This window comes from Pongo abelii, chromosome 10 (genome assembly GCF_028885655.2).
Source record: "Pongo abelii isolate AG06213 chromosome 10, NHGRI_mPonAbe1-v2.0_pri, whole genome shotgun sequence".
Classification (NCBI taxonomy): domain Eukaryota; kingdom Metazoa; phylum Chordata; class Mammalia; order Primates; family Hominidae; genus Pongo; species Pongo abelii.
In genome coordinates, this window is record NC_071995.2 from 47852494 (window position 1) to 47872045 (window position 19552).

General features: G+C 48.5%; 1 protein-coding gene across 4 annotated transcripts; it reads left to right on the forward strand.

Annotated features, from left to right (window-relative positions):
* The first annotated feature begins 1774 nt into the window (after nucleotides 1-1774).
* SMARCD1 (SWI/SNF related, matrix associated, actin dependent regulator of chromatin, subfamily d, member 1) lies at nucleotides 1775-17420 on the forward strand. Of its 4 annotated transcripts, XM_002823208.5 has the most exons (13): nucleotides 1775-2349; nucleotides 2969-3156; nucleotides 3417-3459; nucleotides 3552-3674; nucleotides 4159-4281; nucleotides 5329-5445; nucleotides 6714-6815; nucleotides 7073-7234; nucleotides 7325-7422; nucleotides 11237-11372; nucleotides 13643-13765; nucleotides 15497-15598; nucleotides 15730-17420. In XM_002823208.5, the coding sequence occupies exons 1-13, from the start codon at nucleotides 1786-1788 to the stop codon at nucleotides 15781-15783; spliced, it is 1935 nt and encodes a 644-aa protein (XP_002823254.1). In that variant the 5' UTR covers nucleotides 1775-1785; the 3' UTR covers nucleotides 15784-17420. The 4 variants fall into 4 exon arrangements, with proteins under 4 accessions (XP_002823254.1, XP_054383928.1, XP_054383927.1 ...); XM_054527953.1 differs by lacking the exon at nucleotides 13643-13765; XM_054527952.1 differs by lacking the exon at nucleotides 4159-4281.
* Nucleotides 17421-19552: the final 2132 nt, after the last annotated feature.

Here is a 19552-nt window from a genome sequence, read left to right on the forward strand (position 1 = left end):
GGTGAGGTGGGTTTGGGAGGAAAGAGAGGCCTAGAGGAGGAGTTGAAAGCTCTGCTGTTGTCCCACCCTATCTTAATGAGAGACAAGTGAGGTGGAGGGCCTGCCCCCTCCCTCCACCAGAGACTCCTTCCAGGCCTGAGCCCCAACCCCTCTCCAGGCCTTCCTTCCCTAGCTGTGTCTTGGTCTTCAATCCCAGAACAGGACCTGTGAGCAGGTCACCTGTGCATTGGCCTGGAGCTGGAGAGTAAGGATATAGGATCTTTGGAATCTCTTGGTTCCTAAGAGTTTCCTCAGAGATCATACCTCCCCAGAGGGAAGCAGGAATGAGGCCAAAAAGTGTGCATTGCATAGAGGAACAGCAGGCAGGGCTCTGGGTGACGCATGCCTCTGGTCTAATAAACTGGGTTTCAACCATCTCCTCTTCAGTGTTGTTCTCTTATTTGAAAAAGTATTTAGATATTCTCACTAAGTGCCTAAAGCTGAGCTTGGCTTGGGGCCAATTAGGGGATGAGTAAGGAGAAGGTTTGAGTAGGGAGACTGTGGTCCCCCTGGGATGGGACAGGCTGACCATCATATCAGGAATAGTTTGAACCACTGGGCAGGGAAAGAGGAAGGAGTCAAAGGCAACAAAGGTCCAAAACAGAATCCCCAATACAAAGGATGCTTTAGAGAGAGAGCAGAGTCAAAATTCAAGATAAACTGGAACTTATAAAATCTGGAAGCAGGCTGGCACGGTGGCTCATGCCTGTAATCCCAACACTTTGGGAGGCTGAGACGGGTGGATCACTTGAGGCCAGGAGTTCGAGACCAGCCTATGCAACACAGTGAAACCCCCATCCCTATTTTTTTTTTTTTTTTTTTTTTGAGATGGAGTTTCGCTCTGTCGCCCAGGCTGGAGTGCAGTGGCGCGATTTCGGCTCACTGCAAGCTCCGCCTCCCAGGTTCACACCATTCTCCTGCCTCAGCCTCCCGAGTAGCTGGGACTACAGGCGCCCGCCACCACGCCCGGCTAATTTTTTTGTACTTTTAGTAGAGACGGGGTTTCACCATGTTAGCCAGGATGGTCTCGATCTCCTGACCTGATGATCCACCTGCCTGGGCCTCCCAAAGTGCTGGGATTACAGGCATGAGCCACCGCACCCAGCCCCCCATCCCTATTTTTTAATATTAAAAAAAAAAAAAACTGAGGCCAGGCACAATGGCTCACACCTGTAATCCCAGCATTTTGGGAGGCTGAGGAGCACAGATAACTTGAGCTCAGGAGTTCGAGACCAACCTGGGCAACATGGCGAAACCCCGTCCCTACCAAAAATACAGAACAGCCTGGCATGGTGGTGCATGCCTGTGGTCCCAGCTACTCGGGAGGCTGAGGTGGGAGGATTACTTGAGCCTGGGAGGCGGAGGTTGCAGTGAGCTGAGATGGTGCCACTGCACTCCAGCTTGGGCGAGAGAGAGAGAAATCTCATCTCAAAAAAAATAAAAAATAAAAAATAATAATCCGGAAGCAGGTTAGGTCAGAGACAAAGTTAGGATGAAGTTCCCACGTGAGATACTTATTGAGGCACTTTATCTGTGGAATGAGTCCCGGGCTATGAGCAAGGGTATCTGGAATCTTGGCTTCGGCTTTATGGCTAACCTGCTGGTTGACCTTTGCCAAGTCATTCATCTGTGAGTTCAGCTTTCTCATTTGTAAAATGGAATAAACTGTGTTTCCCTCCTGAGCCCCTGATAGTTATAGCAGTAAGAAAATGAAACGAAAAGCAGTCAAAGCGTTTTGGAAAGTTAATGCCATGCGCCAAGATGAAGCTATTACTCCAAGCCCCTCTTCATCAGAGGTCTCGAGTCGGGGTTGAGACTGGGGCTGAGGCTGTGGTCCGTCCCCCTTTCCAGGTCCTTGTCTTCCTCCCGTCGGCCTGGGGGCGCCCGCTCACGGGGCCTCTCTATCGCAGAGCTCTTCTCTATGGTTTTCCCTCCCGGACCGTGAAGGCGGGAGGGCGTGGCCAGCACGCCTTTTCCGCTAGTCGCCCCGCTCTAGCCCATAGTCTCGCTGCCCTGAGCCTCCCGTGCCGGCCGGCCGGCCGGGGGAACAGGCGGGCGCTCGGGGGGCGCTCGGGGGGCGGGGGGAGTTCCGGTTCCGGTTCTTTGTGCAGCTGCATCGGCGGCTCCGGGAAGATGGCGGCCCGGGCGGGTTTCCAGTCTGTGGCTCCGAGCGGCGGCGCCGGAGCCTCAGGAGGGGCGGGCGCGGCTGCTGCCTTGGGCCCGGGCGGAACTCCGGGGCCTCCTGTGCGAATGGGCCCGGCTCCGGGTCAAGGGCTGTACCGCTCCCCGATGCCCGGAGCGGCCTATCCGGTGAGTGGGGCAGGAGGAGGGGCGCGCGGGCCGGGGGCGGGGCCGAGCGGGGACATGAGAGTGACAGGGGTTGGGGGAGAAGTAGGAGGGACTCCCTTGGGAGGGGTTCGGGCTCTGGGTGGACGTTGGGGGAGGCAGTGCGCAGAAAGAGAGGGGGAGGCAGTTAGCGTCCACACCTGCTCCTAGGGGCATTGTTTCCGTGGGGAGTTGGTAGAGAACCTGGGTGGGTGAAGTGGGTCCAGGGATACCTATACGAGGGCCAGAGTGCAAAGGGGCTTGAGTAGCTCCAGTGATCAGAGGAACACAGAACGTGCAGCTGACAAATTGAGGTCAGCTTCTAAAGAGATAGTAGCTAGCAGAGTAATTGTGGAACTGGCGATGGCCGATGTGTCCGATCCAAAATAGACTGAGAATTTGAGTATAATCTGGCTCTCGCTTAGCTTTTGGACTCTATTTTTCTATGGAGTCACTACTGGAGCAAAGGGTTTTTCTCTCATTGTCCTCCATTCCTTCCCTAAACCTTACTTCATTCAAAGATCTCAGGCTTTCCCTGCTTTTCTTTCTTGGTGGGGTTTAGCAGGTGAAACCATGACATCTCTGGGTCCTCTCCCCTCTGTAGAGACCAGGTATGTTGCCAGGCAGCCGAATGACACCTCAGGGACCTTCCATGGGACCCCCTGGCTATGGGGGGAACCCTTCAGTCCGACCTGGCCTGGCCCAGTCAGGGATGGATCAGTCCCGCAAGAGACCTGCCCCTCAGCAGATCCAGCAGGTCCAGCAGCAGGCGGTCCAAAATCGAAACCACAAGTAAGATGATCCTGGGGCAGAGGGAGGGAGGGAGGGAGCCTGGGAGGACACAGGTGGTGGGAGTACCTGAACCAAGAAGTGGTGGTGCTGTGTCAGCAGATGGTGCTACAGAACTCATCCTTGAGAATGCTTGGTGGTGGTAGTTCTTTGAGAGAAGCTTTGCAATCCCTTCACATTACTATAAATGGACGTGCTGACAGCTTATTTTCACGTTCTGACTAGTTCTGTCCCAACCTGATAATAGTATTTATTCCCAACAGTGCAAAGAAAAAGAAGATGGCTGACAAAATTCTACCTCAAAGGGTGAGTCCAGGCTATATGTCTTCTGGAAAGTGTGGTGAGTTTGAGTATAGAGATGATCATCCTAGATTTCAATTAATTTTTCTGTTTCTAAGATTCGTGAACTGGTACCAGAATCCCAGGCCTATATGGATCTCTTGGCTTTTGAAAGGAAACTGGACCAGACTATCATGAGGAAACGGCTAGATATCCAAGAGGCCTTGAAACGTCCCATCAAGGTAACACAGGAAAGTACTAGGCAGAGAGCCAAAGGAGAGGACCCAGGAACCTTCAGCAGAATTAGGATGAGAAATCAAAGGCACAGCACAACTCTCCTTGGCATTTAAATTGCATCTCTCCCTTCCGCCTACAAACTGAGAATTACATTAGGAGGATAAGAACAGAATGGCAAAGGGGGAGGGGCTTTTGATGTCTCTTGCACTACAAATATACCCTTGTCCATGTTTTCGCTGTAACTGCTCTGCTACCTTGGGAACCTGGCACCTTGCATGACTTTGTCCACCTGGCATCCCACTGTATGCACTTGTACTTAGGCTGATGGCCAGTACTCCTCTTCTAAATGGAATCTTCATCCACCCACCCAAGGGACTGGGTAGACAGTAAGCCAGTCTGTTAGGAGTAATTTTGGGGTTTGGGGAGACCGTTGTCTTCAACCTCAGACCACTGAAGCCCCACGATCAATCCTGTTTCTGCCTTCCTCAGCAAAAACGGAAGCTGCGAATTTTCATTTCTAACACTTTCAATCCGGCTAAGTCAGATGCCGAGGATGGGGAAGGGACGGTGGCTTCCTGGGAGCTTCGGGTAGAAGGACGGCTCCTGGAGGATGTGAGTTCAAGGTCCACAATGGTTGGCATCTAGGGTGGGAGCTGCTGGGAATGAACAGTGTTGTCTGGTCAGCAGGAAGCCTAACTGGTGCTCACAGCTCCTTTTGGGAGCAGTAAGGAGAGGGACACTGTTCCCTGCACTGAAAGACAGTGGTCCTTTGTGTTTGCCCCCACACCTTTGGCCCTCACTGGTATCATATGGAGAACCTTATTGTCCTGGGATCTGATTTGTGGTTTACCTTCCTCTTGGTGCTGCTGGCCATTGGATTTAGCCATATCTGTAGATTATTTAGGGTTTTTTTTGTTTGTTTGTTTTTGTTTTTAATCGAGTTTGCACTTAATTTGAGGCTGTATTTCCTCTCTGAGTCCTTGTGGTATCTCCATCTTCTCAACTTTCATTGGAGGCACCCCACAGTTTAAGTAGGATAGATTTCTCTTGACAGGCGCTTTGTTGCTTCCTGGGGAGCATCAGCTGACAGGTGATAGTCCCCAAACTTCCCACCCCAAAAGCTCCTCGGGGAAGCTCACGTTTCTCATTCCCTTACATTCTCTGGCTCTTATTTTTAGCTGCTCGCAGGCTAGCTAATTGGAATGCACTTTCGCAGGAGAACCAGGGCTCAGTGTCAGAGCCTCCTTCTCTATATAGGTCCGGTCCATCTGCTGGTGGTGTCATTCTGTCCAAATAAAGCTGTTTTTGTTCTGGCTGCTTATTGCCTGTGATTCATTTCCCCTCTAGAGTCAGACTTTTCTCTGCTCAAACTCGCTTAGTTGTATGCAGTGGTTTGCTTAACTTGCCTCATTTCCCTTGGGCAAATGAGATGGGTAAAACAGTGACCCTCTATGTGTTCTAGGCTGCTTCTTCAGGGTTCTGTTGCTACCATGATTGGTTTAATACCTGCAGATGCCTACTTTGCCTATCCTAAGAGATATTCAGAAGATTTTTTTTGAGTTTTTTCCCATTGTTGTTGGGGTTCCTTTTTCATAGGATTTTCTCTTGGGAAGTTTCTTCTGGCCTTTCCTAACATGATTTTTATTTTCTCTCCTCTAGTCAGCCTTGTCCAAATATGATGCCACTAAACAAAAGAGGAAGTTCTCTTCCTTTTTTAAGTCCTTGGTGATTGAACTGGACAAAGACCTGTATGGGCCAGACAACCATCTGGTAGAAGTGAGTAGTTCTGCCTTCTAGGCTTTGACTCTGATTGGAGGATGATGGATTTGGGAGCCGTATTTTAATGTCTAAGGAGAGGGGGAGGTATAAAGTAGTCACTCTAGGTGTACACAGTGCCACTCCAGGTGTACAGTTTGCACATTGACCTCTAGGTGGCACTAGCATGTTTAGTTAGGACCAAAGGCTCTTGTAACCTAACTTGTCCCATCTTTTTAATGTTACTATCCTGGTCACTGCCGCCTCTTTCAAAGGAAAGTCTACTGGTGGCCTCTTGTATGTGCCAGGCCATCTCTGCATCTTGCTTGTTAATAATGGTGAGATGTAGTTATCCATGCACCAATCATACTTTTTCCTGGTAGCAGCTGCTGTAATTAGAGTGATCGACTGATAGGGTACTAGTACTTGCCAAGGTTACCATTATAGATCTGGGACTTCCTCTTGGTCTGTGCTCTGTTTACATTTACATTCCAATTCACCAAAAATCCTTTATTATGATGCCTGATTGAACAACGTTTTGAAGCCCATGTTAGCAGCAGTATTCTTTGGGAAACAGGCAAAACCAGAATGACAGTCCAGCCAGCACTCCAAGTGAACTTAACCTGCTCCTTTCTTTGCCAGTGTAGCTGCAGCCCCTTAACCTCAACCACTAAGAGACATGGGAAGGTCTTTACCATCTAATAAGGGAAGTGAGTCATAGAATCAATAAAAACTTGTAAATATATTTAATTTAATTTTATAGCGGTAGAGTATAGTGGCTAAGAATGTGGACTGTAGAATCAGGCACATCAGAGCTCAAATGGTGGCTCCGCCACTTATTGGCTGTTTGACCTAGGCAAGTTACTTTATTCTGCTGAGCATTAGTTTTCTCATCTGTAAAATAAGTATAATTGTGCCTATCTTGTATAGATGTTTGGGAAGTGAGATAATCCAGGTAAATGTCCTAGAATACTCTCACACACAGTAAGTACTCAGTAAATGATAGCTATGTTACTGTTCACATGTGTATTATCCATTTTGTGGAGAAAATTATCACTGGACATTCAGGCTTATTTAAATGCAACCACAAACAGAATTAAAAGGTTAATCTACTTATACACAGACAGTAATCCCAAAGTCATATGCAGTTTTTTAAAATGCCTCATGCTATTACTCTTCTCCAGTAGCCTCAGTAATCAAAGTTGAATATTCAGTCATTACAGAAGCTCTTCCCTCCCACCCCAGCTCTTCCTCTGGGAGAGCACCCCCTGACATCTTCCTCTCTGTAGTGGCACAGGACCGCCACTACCCAGGAGACCGATGGCTTTCAGGTGAAGCGGCCGGGAGACGTGAATGTACGGTGTACTGTCCTACTGATGCTGGATTACCAGGTATTCTGTGGTGGTGTGAGAGGTCCAGCTTTCACAGCCACATCCCGTCAGCAGTCTCACTTTAAAGAGTTTATGTCCTAGTTGTGAATAATTTGCCACTTTGGCACAGAGATAGAGTCTTAGTCATCTCTGAATTCTTCCTAGAATTTTTCTGTCCCAGAAAAAGCACTACATTATTTGTTGAATAGCTTGAATGTATTGCTGCATATAGACGCAGCTAACTAGCTTCATCCACTATACCCTTTGGTTCCCTGCAGCCTCCCCAGTTTAAATTAGACCCCCGCCTAGCTCGACTCCTGGGCATCCATACCCAGACTCGTCCAGTGATCATCCAAGCACTGTGGCAATATATTAAGACACATAAGCTCCAGGACCCTCATGAGCGGGAGTTTGTCATCTGTGACAAGTACCTGCAGCAGGTAAGAAATGGACCCATTCTTTTGCTAGAATCCATTAGAACACTAGTTATGCTCAAGCTGCTAACCTCATGCTTCTCCCCTTTGCTACAGATCTTTGAGTCTCAACGTATGAAGTTTTCAGAGATCCCTCAGCGGCTCCATGCCTTGCTTATGCCACCAGAACCTATCATCATTAATCATGTCATCAGGTAGGTCTGTGTGTGGGAGGCAGTGCTGTGCTGGAGCTGCCTTGTACCGATTTGCAGAAGCCAGTTGTCAAATTTTCAGGAATTTTGCAAACAGGTTGTTAAACACAACTGTTGCTTACAATTAAATTACATAAACTTATAATTAAATATATTAGACTAAAAGTGGGTAACATATACTCAAAATGTATAACTTCCTAATTATTACATTTTATTGTATTTGTGCTTTTTTTTTTTTTTTTTTTTTTGAAACGGAGTCTCGCTCTGTCGCCCAGGCTGGAGTCCAGTGGCGCGATCTTGGCTCACTGCAAGCTCCGCCTCCCGGGTTCATACCATTCTCCTGCCTCAGCCTCCCGAGTAGCTGGGACTACAGGCGCCCGTCACCACACCTGGCTAATTTTTTGTATTTTTAGTAGAGACGGGGTTTCACCATGTTAGCCAGGACGGTCTCAATCTGACCTCGTGGTCTGCCCGCCTCGGCCTCCCAAAGTGCTTGGATTACAGGCATGAGCCACCGCGCCCAGCCTGTATTTGTGCTCTTGAGGTTGTTTTTGCCTGTTGTATCCATCTGGTGGAAATATGATATAATGATGTGCTTATGTGTTATTGTGCATCTCTTCCCATGAACAGTAATGTAATGTTGGTAGCTTGAAATCAGAATTTTTTTTTTGAGATGGAGTTTCACTCTTGTTACCCAGGCTGGAGTGCAATGGCACAATCTTGGCTCACCGCAACCTCTGCCTACTGGGTTCAAGTGATTCTCCTGCCGTAGCCTCCCACGTAGCTGGGATTACAGGCATGTGCCACCATGCCTGGCTAATTTTGTATTTTTAGTAGAGACGAGGTTTCTCCATGTTGGTCAGGCTGGTCTTGAACTCCCGACCTCAGGTGATCCGCCCACCTTGGCCTCCCAAAGTGCTGGGACTACAGGCATGAGCCACCACGCCCTGCCTTTTGTTTTGTTTTGTTTTGTTTTGAGATGGACTTTCGCGCTTGTTGCCCAGGCTGGTGTGCAATGGCATGATCTCAGCTCACTGAAACCTCCGCCTCCTGAGTTCAAGCAATTCTCCTTCCCTAGCCTCCCACGTCACTGGGATTAAGGCACCTGCTACCATGCCCAGCTAATTTTTTTATATTTTTAGTAGAGACGGGGCTTCACCATGTTTGCCAGGCTGATCTCAAACTCCTGACCTCAGGTGATTCGCCCGCCTCACCTCCCGAAGTGCTGGGATGACAGGTGTGAGCCACCGCGCCTGGCTGAAATCAGAATATTTAAAGCCCAAGAATCAGCAAATGCCACACATCTAGGCACTTCCTCCTGCTCTCCTTTGGAAGATCAGTTGTTAAACATCTACCAGCTCTTCACTCATGGAAGGGCTCAGCAGCCATCTTTTCTCTGGATGGTACAGCATTCTAGTCCGAGCCTCCCAATTCCATTACCTCTGTTCACTTTTTTGTTTAGAAGATGGAGAACAAGGCATCTCTAGATAGGGAGTGAAGAAAATTTCCTTCTCAAAGCAGCGTGTCTCTGTAGTTGGATATAGTCTCTTTGCCTTCCTTCCTTTATTCCATATTAATTCCGGTAAGGGCTTTCTTTTCTTTTCTTTTTTTTTTTTTTTTGAGACAGACAGAATCTCACTCTGTTGCCAGGCTGGAGTGCAGTGGCACAATCACGGCTCACTGCAACCTCTGCCTCCTGGGTTCAAGTGATTCTCCTGCCTCAGCCTCGCGAGTAGCTGGGATTACAGGCCCCCGCCACCACACCCAGCTAATTTTTTGTATTTTAGTAGAGACAGGGTTTTACCATGTTGGCCAGGATGGTCTCTATCTCTTGATCCCGTGATCCACCCGCCTCGGCCTCCCAAAGTGCTGGGATTACAGGTGTGAGCCACCATGCCCGGTGGGCTTTTTTTTTTTTCTTTTGACCCTGAACCTACAAGATGACAGAGAGGGAGGGAAAAAAAAGAAAAAAGATAAGACCCTGAACCATCACTTACGCAGTAGTAACTCCTCAACCTATAAATTAGGTCAGTAGAAGTTGGTCTGTCCTATATTCCTATGCTTAAAGTTAGACCACTTTTAATTTTGTGTTTGACTTTATTTTTGGGGTCAATTTTAGTTTAAAAGGGAGAAAGGCACGGTGGCACATTCCTGTAGACCCAGCTACTCCAGAGGCTGAAGTGGGTAGATCACTTGAGTCCTGGAGTTCGAGTCCAGCCTGGGCAACATAGTAAAATCCTGTCTCTGAAACAATAAAAAAAGGTTTGTTTGGCTGGGTGCAGTGGCTCACGTCTGTAATCCCAGCACTTTGAGAGGCCAAGGTGGGTGGATCACAAGGTCAGGAGTTCAAGACCAGTCTGGCTAATATGGTGAAACCCCATCTCTACTAAAAATACAAAAATTAGCTGAGCACGGTGTTGGGCGCCTGTAGTCCCAGCTACTTGGGAGGCTGAGACAGGAGAATCGCTTGAACCTGGGAGGCAGAGGTTGCAGCGAGCCAAGATTGCGCCACTGCACTCCAGCCTAGACAACAGAGCAAGACTCCATCTAAAAAAAAAAAAAAAAAAAAAAAGGCTTTGTTTGTTTAAACATATAGAGTCTCGCTCTGTCACCCAGGCTGGAGTGCAGTGGCATGATCTTCGCTCACTGCAACTGCTGCCTCCCAGGTTCAAGCAGTTCTCGTGCCTCAGCCTCCCAAGTAGTTGCAATTACAGGCGTGCGCCACTTTTTGTATTGGGGTTTCGCCATGTTGGCCACACTAGTGTTGAATTCCTGGCCTTGAGTGATCTGCCGGTGTTGGCTTCCCAGAGTGCTGGGATTACAGGTGTCAGCCACCGCACCTGGCCATAGAAGGTTTAAAAATTATTACTATTATTTCTTTTTTGAGACAGAGTCTCTCTCTGTTGCCCAGGCTGGAGTGCAGTGGTGTAATCATGGCTCACTGCATCCTCCACCTCCTGGGCTCAAGTGATCCTCCCACCTCGCCTCCTGAGCAGCTGGGACCACAGATGTGTGCCACCACGCCCAGGAATTGTTTTGAAATTTTTTGTAGAAACGGGTCTGTGTGGTGTAGGCTGGTCTCAAACTTGTGGGCTCAAGCAGTCCTCTTACCTGAGCCTCCCAAAGTGTTAGGATTACAGGCATGAGCCACCATGGCTCGCCAAATTTATTTTATTTTTAGAGACCGTCTCACTCTGTCACCCAGGCTGAAGTATAGTGGCATGAACTTGGCTCACTATAACCTCTGCCTCCCAGGTTCAAGAGATTCTCCTGCCTCAGCTTCCCCAGTAGCTAGGATTACAGGCGTGAGCTACCACGTCTGGCTAATTTTTAGTAGAAATGGGGTTTCACCATGTTCCTGACCTCAGGTGATCGCCCACCTTGGCCTCCCAAAGTGCTGGGATTACAGGCATGAGCCACCACGCCTGGCTGCCAAATATTTTTTTTAAAGGGAGAAAGATATATAGGAGACTGTAGCAGTGATTTCCTCTGGAGAGGAAGGAACTACTTTTCACAGGATACCTTTTGTACTGCTTGAATTTTTACCATTGACTTTTTAAATAAATCAACTTTATTGAAGTATAATTTATATATAACAAATTATACCAATTGAAAGTGTAGTTTGAAGATTTTTGCCAGATCTGTACACCATGTAGCTGCCACAATAAAGTGTAGAACATTTCTGTCACACCCAAAAGTTCTTGGGCCCTTTTACAGTTAGCCCCTTTTCTTTTCATCCTGGGTCATCTTTTTGACCCTGTGTAATTAGGTCTTAGGGGACAAGCTCTTTACCAGGCCCCTTTGGTTTCCTGTCCAGTGTTGACCCGAATGATCAGAAAAAGACAGCTTGTTATGACATTGATGTTGAAGTGGATGACACCTTGAAGACCCAGATGAATTCTTTTCTGCTGTCCACTGCCAGCCAACAGGAGATTGCTACTCTAGACAACAAGGTAGGGGTCTGTGCCCTGGATAGTTGGGTACCACCAGCCCCTATCACAGCCTCAAGGCCTCCTTTTGATTCTTAGTATTCATTCAAAATATAGTGACACCCAGTATATGTCAGGTACTGTGCTTGGTGCTGGTTTGAGCCAGACTCAGATGAATTCTGATTGTGGGGATACTCTCAACAGCACTGAGCCTCAGTTTCTGATTTGTGGAATAGAGACCATAGTACCTTTTTTTTCTTTTTTCTTTTCAGGAGTCTCGCTCTCTTGCCCAGGCTGGAGTGCAGTGGTGTAATCCCGCCTCACAGCAACCTCCACTTCCTGGGTTCAAGCGATTCTCCTGCCTCAGCCTCCCAAGTAGCTGGTATTACAGGCACCCACCATCACACCCGGCTGATTTTTGTATTTTTAGTAGAGACGGGGTTTCACCATGTTGGCCAGGCTGGTCTCCAACTCCTGGCCTCAAGTGATGTGCCCGCCTCAGCCTCCCAAAGTACTGGGATTACAGGCGTGAGCCACCACGCCCAGCCCATAGTACCTATTTTAATCAGGTTGCTATGACGATTAAATGAGGGAGTGTGTGTAAAGACTTGAGACTGTATCTGGCACATAAAAACAACAAATGGTAACTTCTGTTACTATTATTGTTATCTGGGTTGTTATTATTAGACACAGTCCTTGCAAATAAAGCCAAAAGTGCTTTGGGAACATGAAGGAGAAAGGGAGGCTTTGCTGGAAGAGTTGATGCCCCAGCTAAATCTTTTCTTTTTTTTTTTTTTTGAGATGGAGTCTTGCTCTGTTGCTCAGGCTGGAGTGCAGTGGCATGATCTTGGCTCACTGCAACCTCCGCCTCCTGGGTTCAAGCAATTCTCTTGTCTCAGCTTCCTGAGTAGCTGGGACTACAGGCGCCTGCCACCACGCCCGGCTAATTTTTGTATTTTTAGTAGAGACGGGGTTTCACCATATTGGTCAGGCTGGTCTTGAACTCCTGACCTCAGGTGATCCACCCACTTCGGCCTCCCAAAGTGCTGGGATCACAGGCGTGAGCCACCGCGCCCGGCCCCAACTAAATCTTGAAGAACAAAGTGGGTGTTAATGGAAGGGCAAAAAAGATAGTAGTGCTGGGGGTATGGGAGGCTGAAGACGTTCCAGAAAGAGGAAATAGGGCATGTAAAGGTCCAGAGAAGAGAGAGCCTGGTGTCTTAAAGAAGTACGAGCCATTTAGTATGCTAGATGCAGCATAGAGTGCCGAGGATGGGATGTTTTGGGAAGGAAAGCTAGATGGGGAGCCAGATGCCTAATCATGAAGAACCTTTGATTCAGGGAAAACTGGTTTATATTTCATCCTGAAGACTGTGTAAGACAGCTGTTGAGAGATCATTACCAGTGGAGCGACTGATGCTATTTGTATGTAGAATGATCACTTGCAGGAAGGTGGATGGAGAATAATTTGTCAAGAGGGCAGGGCTGGAGGCAGGAAGCCCAGTTACGAGGCTGGTGCAGTAATTCATGTGAGACGTGTTGAGGCCCTAAATTTACAGTCCCGACAGTGAGGGTGGAGATAAGTAGATAGATTTGAGAGGTGTCAAGGTGGAATTGAAGGAATTTGGCCACTGTTTGGATTAGAGTGAGGGATGAATGAGGAGGAAATGTTATGATGCCTCCCAGGTCTCTAGCTTGGGTGGACAGTAGTATTTACTATGACTGGGAAGACGGGAGGAGGAGGAGGAGGTATTGGAGAAAGGGTAGTGAATTTAATGTCGAGTTTAAGCAGTTGGATTGGTTGGAGTATAGAAAATAGACTCTGGGCTGCAGACTGGGGACTCATTACCCTGTCAGTGGTAATGGAAGACATACAAGTCAAAGAAATTGCCGGGAGGAGTATGTAGAATGAGAAGAGAGTTGAGAACAAAACCCAGAGATGAGAGCTTATGAGACGCCCCATATGCCAGTCCTTTTCTTCCTGAGAACACTTTTGGACCCATTTGTGCTGTGGAGTAAGTATTCATCATGTAGTTTTGCCCATAGTGGGCACTGGGGAGACCAAAAGGAAAGCTTTCCTCACATGGGGTATACAGAGAGACAGAAACAAGGGCAAATTACCTGCTGAAAGAATGCCAAGGGTCGGAGCAGTTGGAGCTCTATATGATGGTGCCAGCTGTGGGCAGCACGGTGACTAGGTTGGGAGTGGCATGTGGAGTTGTCAGGCACCACCTGCCATTTAACTTCTCATTTTTCTAGTTTGAAAATGGTATGAGCTTCGTTCTTCCTTTCAGATCCATGAGACAATAGAAACCATCAACCAGCTGAAGACTCAGCGGGAGTTCATGTTGAGCTTTGCCAGAGACCCTCAGGGTTTCATCAATGACTGGCTTCAGTCCCAGTGCAGGGACCTCAAGGTAAAGAACCTAGGAGAGGTCTGAAGGGACTTAGGTCAGTGAGGCACACAGCTGCTTTATTCATGTAGCAGCTGGTAGGTGACCCAGAGGAAGGAGTGAGGGGCCAGATTTTTCTTCAGCATGTTCCAGGGTCCATTTTGCAATTAAGCAGGGAAATGGGGGCAGAGCCGTCAAGTGTTGATTTAGTGCTTACTTTGTCTGTCGCTGTGCTTCATCTTGTCAGGGATACAGAGTGGAAGACCTGATCTCTGCTTTCAAAGCAGCCTACATTTTGTCTGAAGAAACTAGGCTAGTATAGCCGGGCACGGTGGCTCACACCTGTAATCCCAGCACTTTGGGAGGCCGAGGCCGACAGATTGCTTGAGGTCAGGAGTTTGAGACCAGCCTGGCCAACATGGTGAAACCCCGTCTCCACTAAAAATACAAATACTTAGCCGGGCGTGGTGGTGCGTGCCTGTAATCCCAGCTACTTGGGAGGCTAAGGCAGGAGAATTGCTTGAACCCAGGAAGCAGAGGTTGCAGTGAGCCAAGATTGTGCCACTGCACTCCAGCCTGGGTGACAGAGCGAAACTCTGTCTCAAAAAAAAAGAAACTAGGCTAGTATGATACAAAGTAGTAAACCATATAAGACATCAGGCCAGGTGCGGTGGCTCACGCCTGTAATCCCAGCATTTTGGGAGGCTGAGGAGGGCAGATCACCTGAGGTCAGTAGTTTGAGACTAGCCTGGCCAACATGGTGAAACCCCATCTCTACTAAAATACAAAAATCAGCCAGGCGTGGTGGCGGGTGCCTGTAATCCCAGCTACCCGGGAGGCTGAGGCAGGAGAATCGCTTGAACCCAGGAGGTAGAGGCTGCAGTGAGCCAAGATCGCGCCACTGCACTCCAGCCTGGCTGACAGAGTGAGACTCCATCTCAAAAAAAAAAAAAAAAAAAGACATCATCAGACTGACCAGGACCAATAAGATAATTCAGATAAGGGAGATCAGTGAGACTAGAATCTCTGGGGAAGGCTTCCTGGAAAATTTGGGATTTGAAGACATTCCCAGAAAGGGGAGCCCAGTAAGCTCAGGCAAGAAGATAGGAATGGGCACAGAGTATGAAACTCATCAGTTCTCACCCCTCCTGTGCTGACTGTGACGAGTTAGAGAGGCTGAGCAGAGGAGCAAGGGAAAAGGGATGCCAGGAAAGATCCCCGAACAAGGCAACGACTTGTTGATTGCAGAGGTGACTGGGTGTCGTATCAGTTTGCTGAGGCTGCTGTAGCAAACTACCACAAACTGGGCAGTTTTAAACAACAGGCTTGTCTCACAGTTGTGGAGGCTGGAAGTCCAAAATCAGTGTGGGCAGCGCTGCTTCCTTCCGCCAGCTGGGAGGGAGACTGTTCTGTGCATCTCTCAGCTTCTGGTACCTCAGGCATTCCTTGGCTTGTAGGTAGTGGTCTCTGTGTGACTTCACGTTGTCTTCCTTCTGTATGTGTCTGTCTCCATGTCTAAATTTCCCCTCTTTATAAGGGAACCGACCAGTCATATTAGGGGGTACTCTAATGATCTCATCTTAACTTGAGCATCTGCAGAGACCCTATTTCCAAATAAGGTCACATTCACAGGTACTAGGGGTTAGACTTCAACATTTTGGGGAAGGATACAATTTACCCAATAATGGGTGTGAAGGAAGGAAACAAGCCTTTTCTCCTCTCTCTTCCTCCACCCTGCATCTCCATTTCCCTCAGACAATGACTGATGTGGTGGGTAACCCAGAGGAGGAGCGCCGAGCTGAGTTCTACTTCCAGCCCTGGGCTCAGGAGGCTGTGTGCCGATACTTCTACTCCAAAGTAAGTACATGGGGTGCACGGGGGAAATTGACAAAAGGCACGGGGTTTTCACCCCTGATGGGGATCAGTGGTGTTAGATACCAACTTCTGGTTTGTCTCATCTTCCACTCCCTTCACTATTTTCTCCTTAGGTGCAGCAGAGACGACAAGAATTAGAGCAAGCCCTGGGAATCCGGAATACATAGGGCCTCTCCCACAGCTCTGATTCGACTGCACCAATTCTTGATTTGGGCCCTGTGCTGCCTGCCTCATAGTACCTGCCTTGGTCTTGCTTGGGGCGTTCCAGGGGATGCTGTTGGTTCAAGGACAACACCAGAATGAAGAGGGTCTCACAAGACACCTGTTATCCTCTTCTTTCACTCTATCCCTTCCCACCCCCAGCTTCCCTTTGCCCCACAAAGTTCCCATGTGCCTGTACCCTCCCCTGGTCTACATAGGACCTCTAGATAGTGTTAGAGAGAGAACATGTAGTGGTAATGAGTGCTTGGAATGGATTGGGCCTAAGGCCAGGTGGTCTTCAAGGGGACCAGCTACATTGATCTTGCCCTTCAGAGACCCAGGAGTTGGGAGCTTTAGCTCCTTCTCCAAGACTCAGGCCTGTGGGCACTCTATAAGCTAGTTGATCTTGGCTCTCCTGATAACAGAATCCAATTTCCTTCCTTCCCTCCACAGGTTTGGAACAAACTCTCCCTTCACTTGTTGCCCTGTAGCACTAAAGAAACCCTGGTTCTTGGGCTCCACTGAGCCCCAGGTCAGTCCCCAGCCCTCTGGGTTGGCCTGCTCTCAGTGCTTCTCTCACTCCTTAGTTGGGGTCCACATCAGTATTGGAGTTTGTTCTTTATTGCTCCCTCCCAGACACTCCCTGTGGCTGCCCTTTGTGATTCCCTCAGATCTGCCCTAATCCTGGGCATTTGGGTGGGGGAATCTTGCCTTTCCCTTTCAGACCCCCAGGGATCTCATCTGGGGAACTGTCGTTGCCAGCAGAGGCTGTTCTTCCTGCTGTTTGGAGATGTGACTCATTCATTCACTCACTCCACCCTGCCTCCCCATCCCTTAATGGAGAAACAGGCCTAAAACCAAACGGGTAAAAAGCCCTGGGCCATCCCTGTCTTCCTGTCCCTTGTCTGCCCAGTTGACACCTACTGGTGACTTCTAGGGCACTGAGGAGTGAAAGCGCCTAGGGCTGGAGAATAGCGCTGAGTTGGGTTTGTGACTCCTCCCTCTCCCTGCCTCACAGGATTGTGACTCCCCAGCCCCTGCCCTCAAAGCTTCAGACCCCTCAGGTAGCAGCAGGACCTTGTGATCTTGGCCCCTTGGAACTGAGATGGTTTTTGCATCTTTCCAGGAGAGCCTCACCTTCCAGGTTGTATCACCCCCGAGTTAGCATATCCCAGGCTCGCAGACTCAACACAGCAAGGGTGGGAGACAGCTGGGCACAAAGGGGGAATTCCGTTCAGCATGGGCTCTAAACCCACAGAACTGACAAAAGCCCCTGCTTCCCCACCCCCTCCTCAGGCTCCTGCGAGCACACCCCTACCCCCAAATCCCTGCCTGTTCTACACTGGGGACAGCAGAATTTTCTCCCCATCTTCCCCTTCCTGCCATTTTCCCTCCCTTGAAAGGTTGACACTGGACAACCTTGGGGCAGCTGAGCCCTGGCCGCCTCCTGGCTGGAACCATGAGAAGAAAGCTCAGTACTTCCACAGTGTCCCTGTTGATAACTGTTTTTATTAACTGAATTATGTTTTTTTCATGGACCAAAATTTTTTTTGTACTGTCCCCTTATTGATGTTACCCAGTTTTAATAAAAGAATCTTCTGAAGGATGGGTCCTCCTACCTACTGTGAGAGAGCTCTTCCCTGAGCTCTTCTTCCTTCAATACCATTAGCCACGCTTGTAGTGTTTGTTCATTTTATTTGACAAGTATTTATTGAGCACCTGCTATGTGCTAGTTGTGATGCTAGACACGGGAGATAGAAGTGGAAAATGAGATTTCTACTTTTGTGGACATCAGGGTCTTACCTTAAGAGATTGCTGTCTGCCCCAGTGGTCCAAGCAGCCTAGTTGCTGGTTGGGATTATTGGGCTTCACCACTGGATCTTAAGAGCCCTTTCCCAACTTGTTAGGCAGGTACTAACAGGTTGGTGGCAGTCATTTTCCCCCTTGTCCATCTGAGCTCCCCAGAGCACTTGTTGGCTGGAGTGAGCTGTAGATGCCTGTGATCCCTTAGGTTTGACGAACCTGAGCCTTCTTTGGAGGAGTTTCACTTCTTCCCCAGGGCTTCTGTCTAGATGTGGGCAGGATCTGGACGACCAAAAACATTTTTGCTTTTTGTGCCTGCTACTCTTTTTTTTTTTTTTTTTTTTTTTTTGAGACGGAGTCTCACTCTGTTGCCCAGGCTGGAGTGCAGTAGCACGATCCTGGCTCACTGCAAGCTCCGCCTCCCGGGTTCACGCCATTCTCCTGCCTCAGCCTCCCGAGTAGCTGGGACTACAGGCACCCGCCACCACGCCCGGCTAATTTTTTGTATTTTTTAGTAGAGACGGGGTTTCACCATGTTAGCCAGGATGGTCTCGATCTTCTGATCTCGTGATCCACCCACCTCAGTCTCCCAAAATGCTGGGATTACAGGCGTGAGCCACCACGCCCGGCCTGTGCCTGCTACTCTAAGGTTCCACTTTCATGGTTCAAGTAAGAGTTCAGTTTTTGTTTGCTTGTTTTGAGATGGAGTTGTGTTCTTGTTGCCCAGGCTGGAGTGCAATGGCGCGTTCTCGCTCACTGCAACCTCCGCCTCCCAGGTTCAGGTGATTTTCCTGCCTCAGCCTCCCGAGTAGCTGGGATTACAGGCATGCACCACCATGCCCGACTAATTTTGTATTTTTAGTAGAGATGGGGTTTCTCCATGTTGATCAGGCTAGTCTCAAAACTCCCAACCTCAGGTGATCCGCCCACCTCAGCCTCCCAAAGTGCTGGGATTACAGGCGTGAGCCACCGTGTCCGGCTAAGAGTTCAGTTCTTAAGAGCACCATGGAAGTTCTGTGTTGTCATCCTCATACTGTAGACAACTAGCTCCTCCTTGGCAGAGTTTGGAAGACAGCTCAGGAGGGATTCCCATTAGCAGTCACTTGAAACTCGCCTGCAGTTCTGCCTGCTTCCCACTTGGGGGCTCATGACTTTTTTCCTTTGTCATTATGCAAGAATGGGGTTTGGAATATAGGATCAGAGTACAACCACTTTCCAAAGTTGTAGTTTAAAAATTATCCTTTGCCTGTTTGGATGGGAACATTCTAGTATTGTCTGTTCAATATATGTAATCAAACCCACCAAAAAATCCAACCACTGTTCCTACTCCGGAACTTGGGGTTTATCAGACTTGAGAAGGGAAAGCAGAGAGGAGTGGTTGGGCCGATAACTAGGAGTGGAGAAAATTGATGTCAAGGACATTGAAATGGCATCTGTTTTTACCCAGGCTAATTACATGTGTAATGAATGGCTGATGAACCATTATTAATTTCAAGCAAATAATCTACAGTTTGCTCTTGGGAAAAGAGCGCTAGTGATACAGATAACTTCCTGTGATGAGCCAATTCTGAATCTCTGCACCCTCTTTATTCCCATGTAAATGAGCACATTCTTAGTCTCCACGCTACCTAAAATGATTGTAGGGGCAAAATGAGAGAGGGAAGCATTTAGGCAAAAACAAGGGGGTTATTTTATGCATAAACATCCATTCTTTGGGGCTCCCATCATTTGTGCCAGGGACAGAAGCATCCTTTCTCTTCCATCACCCATAATCAGTGCTCCCAGCTGGCAGCCTGGCACTGGAGCCTTCATCTCAGTGCCAGTGCAATAAAGGAGTGGTCTGTGGGAGGCTATCTCTGTATTAGGTATAACATTGTGCTAAGAAAAACAGCCAACTACTGATTTCATGTCCGTTTCCCTATGGGAACTCAC